Source organism: Notolepis coatsorum (genome assembly GCF_963971535.1).
Source record: "Notolepis coatsorum genome assembly, chromosome: 7".
Classification (NCBI taxonomy): Eukaryota; Metazoa; Chordata; class Actinopteri; order Aulopiformes; family Paralepididae; genus Notolepis; species Notolepis coatsorum.
Window position 1 is genome coordinate 52,154,553 of NC_140171.1, and position 14,316 is coordinate 52,168,868.

The following is a 14,316-nucleotide window of genomic DNA, read 5'->3' on the forward strand; positions in this document are numbered from 1 at the left end:
AGACTCAGCAGCCGCCATCACCCCAGTCATCACACACATAATAAACCTCTCTATAAAACAGGGACACGTCCCCAAGGACTTCAAAATTGCAAGAGTGACCCCTCTGCACAAAAAGGGCAGCAAATTAGACCCAGGCAACTACCGCCCTGTTTCTATTCTTACCTCCATCTCGAAAGTCAAAAAAATCGAATCTACGAATTCCAATCTGGCTTCAGAACGTCCCACTCCACTGACACATGCCTCCTCTATTTGAATGACCACATCAAACAAGAGGTGGACGCGGGCAAATACTGCGGCATGGTCATGCTGGACCTACAAAAGGCCTTCGACACTGTCAATCACTCCATTCTGATTGACAAGTTAAAAGCAATTGGTTTTGATAGTTTATCAGTGAGCTGGATGCAATCCTACCTGGAGGGGAGAGAACAGATGGTAGAGGTAAACGGTACTCTATCCCCCCCCCCCCTCACAGTGAGCTGTGGTGTTCCACAAGGAAGCATACTAGGACCGCTACTCTTCCTAATTTATGCAAATGACATGTCGTCAGCCTGTGACTGCAACTTGTTCCTGTTTGCGGACGACTCAGCCCTGCTGGTCTCTGACAAGAACAAGTTGCAGGTTGAAAAAACCCTCAGCTCGGAACTAGGCAAAATCTGCATATGGCTCGCTGATAACAAACTATCATTACACATGGGCAAAACAGAGTCCATTCTCTTCGGTTCAAATAACAAACTCAGCAAGACCGATGGCTTCTCAGTTACAGTGGGTGACAATATTGTCACAAGGAAAGACGAAATTACCTACCTGGGTTCCATCCTAGAGGCAAATCTTTCCTGTGACAAAATGGCATCCAATGTAATAAAAAAAGTCAACCAACGAACTAGATTCTTGTACCGGATCTCCTCTCTGGTAAACAAGAATACCCTGAAGACTCTGGCAGGAGCACTCATTCAAGGGTACTACGACTATGCGTGCACCTCATGGTACCAAAGCACCTCAAAGGCGCTTAAAACAAGATTACAAACATCACAAAACAAACCGGTCAGACTACTACTTGACCTTACCCCCAGAACCCACCTCACCCCTGCCCACTTTGACAACCTAGGATGGCTTAGAGTAGACGACAGAGTACAGCAACTTGCAATGGGCCTGGTCTACAAGATACACTATACGACTAAGGTACCCATGTACATGTCAAAATACTTCCCAAAGGTCAGTGAATACCACAACCACTACACCAGAGGAAGCTCAACAAATCAAGTTAAACCCAGATTCGGCTCAAACAAGGGACTAAACACGTTTCGCAATTATGCCACATCAATGTGGAACGACCTACCCAAAGCTGTAAAGGAATGTGAATCCCTACCCACATTCAAAACCGCTCTTAAAGAGCACCTACGGGAGGCTGCAATTCGAAACTGGCCACCGTAAATGCCCAAAACCCCCACCACCTCCTAATAGACAGTCTCCTCCCCACCGCATGTATATATTCCCTCCCCGCCGTATGTATATTTCTCTCCCACCCACCCATCCCCTCCTAAAGTACAGTCCCCTCCCATCATATGTATATACTCTGTCAGGATCTAGGGGTAACAGTACTGTATATTTGAATACCGTTTATGTCACAAATGTATCAGTACTAAATACCTATATGTCCCTATGCCATAAATGTCATGTATGTTGTGTATGTCATAAATGAAAATGGGGGACCCTGATGGAAACAAGACAAACGTCTTTCTCAGGTCTGCATCCCCTTAACAATTGTGTGTATTGAGCTGTACTGTATTGTACCCATTCTGCAATCTGTTAAATAAAGTTTTCATTCATTCATTCATTCATTCATTCATTCATTCATTCATTCATTCATTCATTCATTCATTCGTTCATTCATTCATTCATTCATGGATAGATGGATAGATGGATAGATGGATAGATGGATAGATGGATAGATATAGATAGATAGATATATAGAGTATAGAGTACGACTCCATAGAGAAGACAGGGCCTCCATGAAGCTGACACAGCAAGCTTAGAATAACACCATATTATAGGATGTCAGAGAGGGGAAACAGTCGTCTGTCAGTGTGTGTTTCATCGCTGGAAGGATGTGATAGTTTGAGGTCAGATATACTGTAGCCCTGAGCTGAACAACTTTGGGGGGGGGGGGGGATAAAATAAAAAGCATGCCTCAACATAGTGCCTATGACCAGCTTTCTCTTTCACATACATGCACACGCACACACACACACAACACACACGCTCGCGCACGTACACAAGCCTGTTGTTTTCAAATACACATCTCCATATGGCTGCCAAAAGGAGGGCAGCATATTCAAAAGGAAGGTGTCTCCTCCTCTTTGCAGACATATCTGGTGTAGTCATCCATGTCAAAGAGGAACAGACTACAGTGTGTCTGGTAGACAACAGCAGGTCAGAAGGAGGGAGGGTGGAGAACAGGCCGGGGTGACAGAGGTATAGAGCAGAGTCAGTAAACATGGCGGCGTCCCCCCATTAATTTCCACTCCACACATCCAGTCAGCCGAACGATCAGAATATTTAGTCTTAGTTACCATGGCAACCACTCACTACATGATTGCCAGCCTTTTGGCGGAGATAGTTATTCCTTTTATAACACCTTCAACCTCACATTTAACCTAAAAATGCAGTAGGTTATAATTTTACTCAACATAAAGAAACATCACATTTGATCATTTTCTCTGAATATGTTTGTTTTCTAGCAAGTAGGTTTGTGGTTGCTGCCATCTTTAGCATTACAGATTTCTCCATTCAGAACTCCTGGAGTCTCCACATTATACAGCCTGTCTCTGGTTTAACCGCAGTTGAAAAATGTCAAAGGTGAAGGACTGTGTACACAACAATAGCCTACAACCAGCTGTTCTAGTCGCTCGTTGACCGTGTTCTTGAAAGCAGGTTTGGAGCTGGCTTGAGGTATAAGTATTGTAGTAGTTGTCATGGAAACATTCATAACCTAATGACCATAACAGTAAAATACTGTTATCTTTTTAAGAATGATTATTAGACAATTTATACATACATTATGTAAACAAAAGGTAGGCAAAAAATACACAGGAGAAGGGGAGAAAAGAACAAAAATTTATTTTCGGAGCTCCCACTGTGATTACATTACGGCAGAATATTTGACCTCCCTGCTTTAGTATACAGCAGGCGGAAACCTTTCCTCTCCTCTCTGACTCGTTATGTCGGGAGAGAGAGAGCAAGAGCGCTCTTCAGAGAAGTAATATCATGCTCTGTTTGAGCCTAAATGATTCCTCCCTCAAAGAGAGAGCTTCCCGGCAATACAAAGAGCATTAAAGATCAATTAAGAGTTTGAATAATAGCACAGATGTATGAAAAGCAACAATGAGAGAGATCGTTCTGCTCCCCGTGGTTGTGGCCGCACTGCCGAGACGCGGAGCGTGCGGTCGTTTAACGGTGTAATTGAAAAATGGGAAACAAATGGGTTTTTAACAGCTACTGTACGATTCACTTGGTAGAAAGGGTCCAATTTCTCTGTGTGAAATTAAGTCTTTCAAAAGCACTTTTAACCACTTGCTTTACAGACACAGTTTAAATCTTCTTACAAATGTGACACACACACACAGAAACTCAGTAGCACAGGGCTCATACATGCAGTGTATTCCCTAATCCCAGTCTGTATTATACTGTAGTTCAAACCTGCAGGTCTGCCCTGACGCATCAAGACCACAAGCAATGTGATACAAGCAATACATCTACAGAGCCGTCCAGTGGGCCATCTTTACCAGTGATGTAGATGAGGGCATCCCAGGGGATGCTGGTCTCCTTGCAGTAGAGGTGGAGGTTGAGCAAAGCACACTCCCTGTCGCTCTCGCTGAACTCATAGGGGATATTCCAGCCCAGAGCACCAAACTTTTTCCTCTCCTAAACACACACACAGGCAGAATATTTGAGTGTGTGTGTGTGTGACAGGCAGAATATTTTAGTGTGTGTGTGTGAGAGAGAGAGAGAGAGAGAGAGAGAGAGAGAGAGAGAGAGAGAGAGAGAGAGAGAGAGAGAGAGAGAGAGAGAGAGAGAGAGAGAGAGAGACCTGGATGATAGCGTGGAAGAAGCAGATTCCAAAGACTATCTTCCTCCACTGGCCTCTCAGGCTGTGATCCTCAAAGTAGTCGCTGGTGATCTCTGTGAAGGCCCGCCGCACGTTGGCCCGCAGACCCTTGGGGGCCTCGTTGGTCACCTGAAAAACACAGCCCAGCTCAACACATGCAGACAGTGATGCGCCAAGACTCATCATGGGCCTAAAGACTGCACTGTCGTTGTGCATCGTGAAAATACTGTAATTCAACACTGTACATCTTTGACTTACATCTCACTCCTTTTTTATCTACTGATGTTGTTTTTCAGGGGTGTGTTCAGGACAGCACAAAAAGACAGAAACCGATGAAGGAAAATCCAAGATAACAGGAAATCTCCACGGAATACATTGAAGTGAAGTGAACTATTTGTATCCCGAGGGTGTAAAATAATATTCATTCCTGCTTTTAAAACACTTCATTACTGTAATCATTCTTTAAATTGAAGCCGTCAGCAGCACACCTTTCGATTGTTCAGACTTATGACTGCGCACCGGGCGATCCATCACCTAAACTCCCAGGGAACACTGTAAATCACATCAATTTAGCCTTTCTGCTTACTCGCCATCATATATCCAAGACTCCACGAATCCCAACAGACGCAACTATCCTGCCATTATGAGAAAACTCTGTGCACTTCAATGCATCCTCTTCAGACAGTTAAATGAGAACTTGTAAAGGGCTTCCTTTGGTGACTAATGATCTCTCCAGGCCGCAACCTCTTTAGAATACAGAGGAGTAAGGAGGTGAAATATTAATATCCCTCCTGAGATATAGTAATATGTATCATCTGAGCTTGTTGTCCATCCATAATCACCAGAGGCCCCACAATACCATATTATGAGAAACATTATAGGCTGGTATTCGTGTACCTCCTCTATTTGAACTTTCACTTGGAGTGAATTAAGACATGAATGTGTGTGTGTGTGTGTGTGTGTGTGTGTGTGTGTGTGTGTGTGTGTGTGTGTGTGTGTGTGTGTGTGTGTGTGTGTGTGTGTGTGTGTGTGTGTGTGTGTGTGTGTGTGTGTGTGTGTGTGTGTGTGTGCGCATGTGTGTGCGTGCGTGTGTGTGTACCTTGACAGAGTTCTGGAGAACAGTGACAGGAAAGACTTTGCTTGGCATGGAGCTGAGGAACAGACGGAAGGACTCATGGATGGACACGTCTGCATGGTGGAGGAGAGGAACATTATTATCACACACACATCCTCACTGTGCATATACACACACATACATTAACTCACTGACTTAGTCACACTGACTCAGTCACTCACACACACAGACACACACACACACACACACACACACACACACACACACACACACACACACACACACACACACACACACACACACACACACACACACACACACACACACACACACACACACACACACACACACACACACACACACACACACACACACACACACACACACACTTGAAATGTTTATTTATGTCCACATGAACAGAAGTACAAGGCATCCTCATACAAAGGACATAAACACTGCCAGTGCAGTCAGAAAGTATGAAAGAACAGCCAGTTATATTTGATATGGCTTTACGCTCTGCTCTATTGGAACTGTCCCTTTAATCATATGCTATCATGAAAACTTTCAACCACATGCATGCACCTACACCTGCCTGACCACGCCCACATCCGCTCACATATAAGCGGGGTCATGGCCATACTACTAGCTACATCCCTACTTTCACCACCTGGAAGTACGTGCTGCAGTGCACCTCTTCAGATCAGTGCTGTAGTAGTTAGTGTTAGTTAAGGAGCTGTGCTGAAATTGTGTTTTTTATTTTCTCTCTCGATAATTTTCGAGAAAAGGATTCCTTTGTTACCTCTCCATCGCGTGCAATGGAAACAGAGGATTACATGGAGGGGGCGGGGGAATTCTTGTTCGACACCCCAGCAGAGGATGCTGCGTTTCCCTGGGGAGCCTCATACTCCGAGACTGGGTTCGAGTCGCCACCTCCGAGACGAGATGCCCCGCTACCATCCGCACTGGATGTTGGCTCCCACCTATCTTACCGAGACAGTGAGTGTAGCCTCCCGAACGCGAGCGAAGCGGAAGAAAGTAAGCAAAGGGAGTTGCGTGCTTTGTTCCCCGAGCTCATGACGGCAGCGGCCCGTGCTAACGGGGTACCGCTGCCGACGCCACTGCCGGCACCTGTTCCCGATGACATGATAGGTCATCTCTGGCAACGCCGTCCTGTGAGGGAGGCGAGCGTTGTCTGCCCGTTCTTCCCTTCAATGGAGGCCTACGTGTCGCGGGGACAGGTAATCCCCTGCATCATCGGCCTCACCCCCACCTACGTGCCTTTCACGCGGGTGGTGGGCTTGGTCCAGGGGTTAAAGGAGGGGGTGCCACGGCTTGATAGTCCGATGCAATCTATCCTTTGCCCCGAGATGGTGTGGGCACCAAAGAAAAAGCCACTTCCCAAGGGGAAGTCGGCTAAGCAGTTGGCTGTCTGGAGTGACCAGGTCTACATCGTCTCGAGTCAGAGCTGCGATGTCCAACATCGCGCAGCTAGCACGCTTCATGTCGGGGCTGATGGCGGGCGGAGAGGTACTGGATGACCATCAGAAGTACCTCCACGCCCAGGTGACGGGAGCCATCCTGCATCTCTTGTAGGTACAGGCAATAGCTGCGGGGAAGCAACGCGCCCTGGCCACTCTCATCCAGTGCCACCTCTGGCTCGAGCAGGTGGCGCTGACGGACCACCGGAGGATCCCCCTCCTCATGGCCCCTCTCCCCGACGCTGGGCTCTTCGGCTCGGCGATGCAGGAGATGGCGTCAGCCTGCAGGGACATGGAGGAGCAGCGGCCCGTCCTACAACCCCACTTCCCCCGGCCCGACACCACCACGACCGGACTCCAGCCGTCGACACCGCCACTGCTGGCCCTCCCAGCAAGAAGCCTCGTAGACGGGGAGAGGATGGCACCACTGCTGCCGCCAGTCATCCTGTGCCCGGGGGGAACGGTAGGGAACAACGTGGCCAGATGGCTCCCCAATACCGTCCCTCCGGGCCAGCTGCTCGTGGGGGCAAACGACACCCCGCGCACGGCGGGCGACGCACGTAACATTTACCCCTTCTGCCCCCACTCCTGCCCCCCCCCCCCAAATGATTTTGATTAATAAAATAAAGGGTCCCTCCTAAAGGGGGACTGTTTTTGTTTAACAAAACGTGTGTTTAATTCACTGTATTTTGGGGGATACGGCATGTGCAATATAGACCCACAGCTAAAAATGCTAGGGTCGCGTTCTTGCTTGGGAGTTTGTGCGAATTTCTCAGAAATTTGCTTTGGTTGCTGTTTTGTATAACTTGCAAGGCCTGTATTTCTAGCACTTAGCCAAGGGCTTATGTCCTTTCTCTCTACCTAAGCCAGTGTTCTTTCTTACGTGGTAAACGTGAACTTGACGGCTTCGTTGTACGATGAGGGTTGTGTGTTTCATGTAAATATGTTTTAGGATAAAACGTAGCATTTGAGTCCGCAACTGGTGTGCTATTGTTAGCTTACGGAGTTGTACATATGTAGCATGTAAACCAAGGACTTTTTGAGTCCCTCTCTTCAGTCTGGTATTTTTTTTTGCTTAAGGGGAAAGATAGAAAATAGTGGGTGGCAAGTTTTTCGCACGTAAGCCAGAGCCGTGGATAAAGCCTGTTTTTTACACAAACGAGGTTATCGGCTGTGGTTGGCGTGCAGGATGTAAAGCTATTACACTACAGGTGTATGTGTTCATTTAGTGCACTATACAACTGGTGTCACGGCTCTGCCTTTTGTATTGCGTCGTATCAGGGGTGAGGTGGTTGAGGGGGGTGGACAAATAACCCCCCCCCCCCCCACGGAAATAGTTATATCCTTTACAAAACTGATTGGCCGAGAGGTTGTGCCTTTCTACCTATCAGTCTCCCTGACGAAGGTGTTCTCTCTCTCGTCACAGGGAGGGAGGGGGGGGGTGGTTCCCTGTCTCCCACACCAAATTAGGATAGTGGGACACGGGATTTCCCCGGCCATTGAAGACGTCACAGGCGCGTTTTCGTATTGGCCAAGAGACATGTCCGTGAGTTACAGGGCCTGTGCTACAGGCCGCTGTCATTGTAAAGGATAGATAGATGCAATGCAGTTGAGACTGTTGGTCCTTCTGCTCTGCTCTCTAACAGTAGTGTATATTGGGCCGTTTTGTCTACTTAGTCCAATCTGTTACATTGTCACGTTGAGGTCTCTCTGGGAAAACCGCTGTCTTCCCCTCTTACATAAAGAGCAGAATTGACACAGTTTTTATTCCCAGGCTCATCGTATAAGAGCCTGTGTCTGTGTCTCTAGTACCGGCTTACTGCTGCTCGTCCCAGACAGCGGGGAGAAACATTGTGGGGCTCTTTCTTGTTAGAAATTCGCTGTCACTATTCTCGGGTTCTTTACGAGCATACACGCTGTTTCATAACTCAGCGCAGAGACCGATCAGCGCTGGCCCAGGGTGTTTTTCAATGATTGAATCCGCTTTTTGGGACCGGCGTGCCTTGGTTGCCCAACATCATAAAAACACCCTTTTTATCTCTACTGAGCGCCAGTGCACTAGGTTAGACTCGAGGACTCGCATACATCTCCGGGGAAAGATGGCGGAGTAGATCAAACATTGGCAGGGGGGTTTCACGCCCGTTAGGTGGGCCACCGGGAGCGGTATCTTTGCGTACTGACCGTCTTGGTGGCGCCCCCTGTGATGTTTTGGATCGACACGCGTACCTACCCCCCTCTTAGGACTGGGGGCGGCGGCGTGACAGGGCACAGGACTTGTCCTGGTCACGCCGGACCGGATCAGTTTAACCCGTTGTCCGCCGGGGCGCAGACAAGTTCTGGTACCCAGAAGGACCCTGAGCTTTTCCGGGGGGGAACATGCCAGGGCGGGCCAGACGCCGGATGTCATGAATGTGTGTGTCATATAGATGCCACTACGACTTGCCCTTAACAGTGGTGTGCATTGGTCCGTACTATGTTGTACCTTTTTGCAAAATGTTAGGTGGGTTGGTCCTTCTCCATTCGTTTCACCCCTCCCTCCCTGCTAAACCGGGGATGGGAGGGGGCTGTCGGGGAGGCTGCTTCTGTCAACTCCTCTATGCATCCCTGTGTAGGTCCCGGTCCTCCAGGCCCAGGTCGGGCTTTGCCCTTGTTGACCTGTTGGCCTGGGTTAACCCTTTCTAAACCTGAAACGCCTTGAACTGCATTGTATAGCCTGTGTATACGCACAGTTATGTTTCCGGGGTTTCTTAATGGGTTGAGGGAGCAACCATTTTCTGTTAATAAACATAGGGGGATGGTTGTCTTCCCGGTGTGTCGGTAGCAGAGTCGACTCTCCGGTTGAGCCCGGGTTTGACCCCGGCTGCCCGAGAGTATGCCCCTGCATGTTTCATGACGTCTGCCAATTGTGTCAAACTCTTTCTCTGAAACCTCGACCCTGCGGGATTAATAAATTGGCAGGGTCAGGGTTCGTGGTGGAATCTGTTCGCTGGCGGAGTTGGCTAACCCCGACTCCGCAAGGTTCGTGACCCCATGAGATTGTGACGTGGTGCACGGCATACCGAACACCCTTTCCGCCGGGATACTGTTCTTACAGTTAGCCCCTTAGGCGTGCCTGTCTAGTCCGCAGTGTTCCGGGCGCAGGTCGAGTTCTGCTCTTGTTAAGACCTGTCGGCCTGGATTGAGGGATCAACCTCCTTGGAGGGTTGTCTCCCCGGTGCACCAGCTGACCCCACGACATTGTGGGGGGGAAGCCTCCTTCGTGCCAGGTGGAGAAGGGCCTTCATCTATTGTATGCCCTGTCCGATACACTGGCGATGTGGGGGGTGGTGTCACCAGTGACCGTCTGGTGGGGTCTCCATGCGGCGGCCTCGTTGACCTCGCCAGGCCCCTTTATGGGGGGTCCTAGCCACCGGGATGTGACCTGGGGCTGGGGCCTCCTCCGCGCCCCGCTGCTACGGCCTTGCCACGGGGTCGGGGATTTTTGACCCCGACCCCGCGATGTTGGGGGCTGTGTTTTTTGCTTCACGTCCGTTCCCTGGGGGCGTGCGGGATGCGCGACCGAGTAGTCGCGGGCCCTTCTAAACAAAGGTAAGTCCCGCGGTCTGTTCCCTCTTCGCAGTCGGTCCGGTCTCCCTCCCGTCCCTCACTAGGGGGGGGCGGCGGGGCCCGGATCCTCCCCGGTATTCTGATGGTTGTAGGGGACCTCAGCGGGTACATCTGTCGGGCTCTCCGCTCTGCTCCGCTCTTGTGTTCCAATAGAGCAGAGCGTAAAGCCATATGAAATATAACGAAGGTTATCCTATAACCCTAGTTATATGAATATGGCGAGCGCTCTGCTCTGACTCACTGAGGACCCCATGTGTCTTCCGTTTCGGCGGTGAAAGACTGGGGAAGGAGCTAGTAGTATGGCCATGACCCCGCTTATATGTGAGCGGATGTGGGCGTGGTCAGGCAGGTGTAGGTGCGTGCATGTGGTTGAACGTTTTCATGATAGCATATGATTAAAGGGACAGTTCCAATAGAGCAGAGCGCTCGCCATATTCATATAACTAGGGTTATAGGATAACCTTAGTTAGTGCATGGACGGCAGAACGCTGTTACATACAGTATGGCTGAACTACTCGTCAGACACATCGGACATGAATCATGGGTAAAGGAAACAACGCCTCCTCCAAATTGAGCGGCTTCCTATAATAGCTGATACTGAGCAGTACCTTACTAACTGCTTGGCCTTCCTTTTGGGGAGACCGGCTATTTGTAGGCCCCTCACAACCAACTTGTGCACATGCCCTAGGCTTCCAAAGATAAAAACTAGAAGATTACATCTGTAGCCTAGCTGTGAGATGGTCTGCTGTAGCTGTTGGTATTTCAACACTTTGGTTAGAAAGGCTTCTTCTAAGCTGTAATCAAAAGTACACCCAACCTCAAGAATGGACACCTCCCTAAGGTGTTAATTTACAACAAATACATCAGGGGTGTTAGCTGTAATATTAGAGAACACAGAATCATCAGGTTAAACATGCTTGGCTTCACAGTAGAACAGCGTGATGGAGGACCTAAAAATAGAAGAGATATCTTTTGCTATCAAATCTACTATTCTGTCATGCCTACGTATGTAGAGGCCCCTGTATACATGGCAACCATTTAAGATGTGGGACATGGTTTAAGCTATTTGGTCATTGCCATGATGAATACAATGAGGAGCATGATTGCCTGGAAACCAGATGGAGAGATTCAGTTTAGATGTAATCTCGCTTTCACTCACCCGCGAAAGTGCTTGAGTTTACAAAAGGTCCTTTGTGCTATATAATATAATTATTATTCCTAAAATTGCTGCACTTTCTTAAAAATTGCATTGATCTGTTGGTCTGTGTAGTAGCTAATACAGGATTTTGTTGCTTAAACGTATGTATAATGTATATTCATTGATTTACTCGTATACCAAAATTCATTTGAATTGAAAAATGTTACTTTTCGCATCAAATATTGATATGTGATTAAAATGTGATTAATTACCTAGAAAGTCTCGAATTAATTCGATTACAATTTTTAATCGAGTCCCACCACTACTTTTGACGCTATCTGACCTCTTCCAACTACAGAAGCAGCTTATTTGATCACATAGCTTTTAACACTATCTGACCTCTTCCAACAACAGAAGCAGCTTATTTTTTTTTATTATATCTTTTTAGTTAATTGGCACCACCAGCACATCAGCCCAGCCCACTGATGCATACAAAGGACGGTATCCACAGCAACAAGTGTCGGGTCCCCCAACAAGGTAAACGCTTGAATCCACGGAAGAAGGCTGTGTATTTCATATCTACCGGTACTCATTATTCCATATCTATGCCTGAACTTAACCCTGACCTTTACCATTAACCCTAACCTTTACCTAACCTTTAAAATATATATTTTGCTCCACAACGATAACAAGGACACACTGTCAAGGCTGAAAAAAAAAGTACTATATTTAATAAGGGTGGGGGAAATATGGAGCTGAAAAGTGACAATAATTCCACAACAACTGCATGGCAATAATGAGTGTCATTATGTCAATGGGGGAATGGAGAGAGCGATTTGCACTCCAAACAATCTGCACCCCTGTCTATGGAAACAACTACGACTTTGGTCAGTAGATGGCAAAATCATGGAACCTGGAGACAAAGTTGTATGCAAGGTATGTAAGCTAGATGCCCTGTTCACTACTAGCAACTGGAGGGCACATCTCGAAAAGCTGCACCCAAATTAATTTGTCCAGATGTTCAGAGTAACTGCATCCCATAGATGCAGAATAATGAAGAGATATGAACTCGGACATATTCATGGGCTGAGCTGAGATGATGTGTTGGCAGTTGTTTGAGAATAAACTGCTTTTGTCGTTGAAAGTAGTCATCTTAAAATAACGTTATACTGTACATGGGGATGTCGACATCATTCTTTATCTAGCCTACTCATACTGTATATGTACCTTGGCTATTTCTTCATGATTAGTTGATTAGCCGCTTTTCTGTAACTGAGTTTTTGATGGCTTTGATGTCATTGCCCGCAGCCATAAGGCTGCCAAATCAGACTACCGTTGGTTTATTAAAAGCATCAGGAGAAGTAGAGTGTCCTAATGTTTGGAGAGGTTATTAATGGTATCAAGCTAACGTTAGCTGAGACTCAACAACAGTGAACAAGAAGTCAGATCACAACTTGCTATTTTATTTACATGCTTGTGTAACTGACAAATGTATTGATCTTTTTTAATTTCCTGAGTCATTCATAAATCCTTCGGAGCGTTTCTTATTGTATTGATTTTTCACAAACTACAGTATGCACCAAGTTATGGAACACACTACCTTTTTTTTTATCCACTTTTTCTCCCATTTTCTATATTTTTCTCCCATCCCAATTTCGTATCATCCAATTCAACCCTCCCCTGTCACGAACGCTGTTTCTTGCCTCCCACAAGCCGGCTGCAATGTGGACTAAGTCATACATAGCACAAGTCCCCTCCGGTACTTGAGGTAACAGCAGTCGCATCTTTTCACCTGCGCAGCTCGATCTCTCAGTGGCGAGGAGTAACGCGTGGGAGGCTCACGCTGCCCCCGACACTTCCTGATTCCACTGCGCAGGCGCACCAACCGACCTGTAGGAGTCGCTGTCCACAACGCCGGATCCCCACCCATCAGTTTCCCACCCCCTAATACGGCCAATGTGTATTAGTACGGACGACCAGCTAAACTGAAAGCAATGTGGAGCGCTGGGATCGAACCCAGCGTCTCCAGCATTCGAGGCGAGTGCCTTGCCCACTTCGCCACGTAGCCGCCCCGGAACACACTACCTATGGACATTAGGGAAGCTAGATCTCTAAATATAAAAAGAAAAATAAGCTAAAAACTTACCTGTTCACCATAGCCTTTTAATACACTCAGCTACTGATTGTACTGTAGATTGTACTATTTTACTCTGTCCATTCTATTTTACTCTTTTATTACTTTTATTACAGGTTCTAAACTGGCAGTCTTTCTTCCTGCTTGATACCCACACAGTTTAATACCGGTCAGGCTTTAAAAATGTGTAGGGGACCCAGGCCTAGAACTGTGCCCAGAGAGGGAGGTTTGAAGGGTCAAAGTGGGTATCAAACAGGAGGGAATACTGTCAGGTTTTAAACTGTGCATACCAAACAGGGAAGGTAAAGATGACTTTAAACTGTTTAAACAGTAATCCAGAACCATTTTATTGCAGTGCACTTGTTGTGAAGGGCCAGATTAAAGTTGAGAATCTGCCTTTATTGTTTATATACTTTGGATATTATTTATATATACACGATATATCCCTTTACCTGCGTCCAAACCATAGTAATATTTCGCTCTCCTTATTGGATAGCGCCCTAGGCTCCAGGCAGTCTCGCACTCAGACAGGTGCAATGGGCGAGTTTCAGGCATGTCAGAACATGCCCGGAGACAGTGTATTGATACCAGACAAGAACTGAGGTTTGGTACTAGATTGTCACTTAAGTATATATGCTGGCGCAGGTGTGCCCAGCAGTGGTTCATTCAGTTCGTCTAAAGCAGCAGTGTGACAAGTTCGGTAACATTGAAGTGAGCAACCGTGCGTTTAGAACATGTGCGAATAGAATAGTAAAAGTGTCAGAGTTTAGTGAAGTAACG

The 14,316-nt window shown here is 47.2% G+C and overlaps 1 protein-coding gene across 1 annotated transcript in view; it reads right to left on the reverse strand.

Annotated features, from left to right (window-relative positions):
- dnah6 (dynein, axonemal, heavy chain 6) overlaps nt 1-14,316 on the reverse strand; it is a gene marked incomplete at both ends in the record, with an annotated part of 372,041 nt that overhangs the window by 37,687 nt on the left and 320,038 nt on the right. Inside the window, 3 exon segments of the mRNA XM_084318285.1 lie at nt 3,783-3,921; nt 4,088-4,234; nt 5,205-5,293. Coding sequence (XP_084174411.1) covers nt 3,783-3,921; nt 4,088-4,234; nt 5,205-5,293 — 375 coding nt within the window.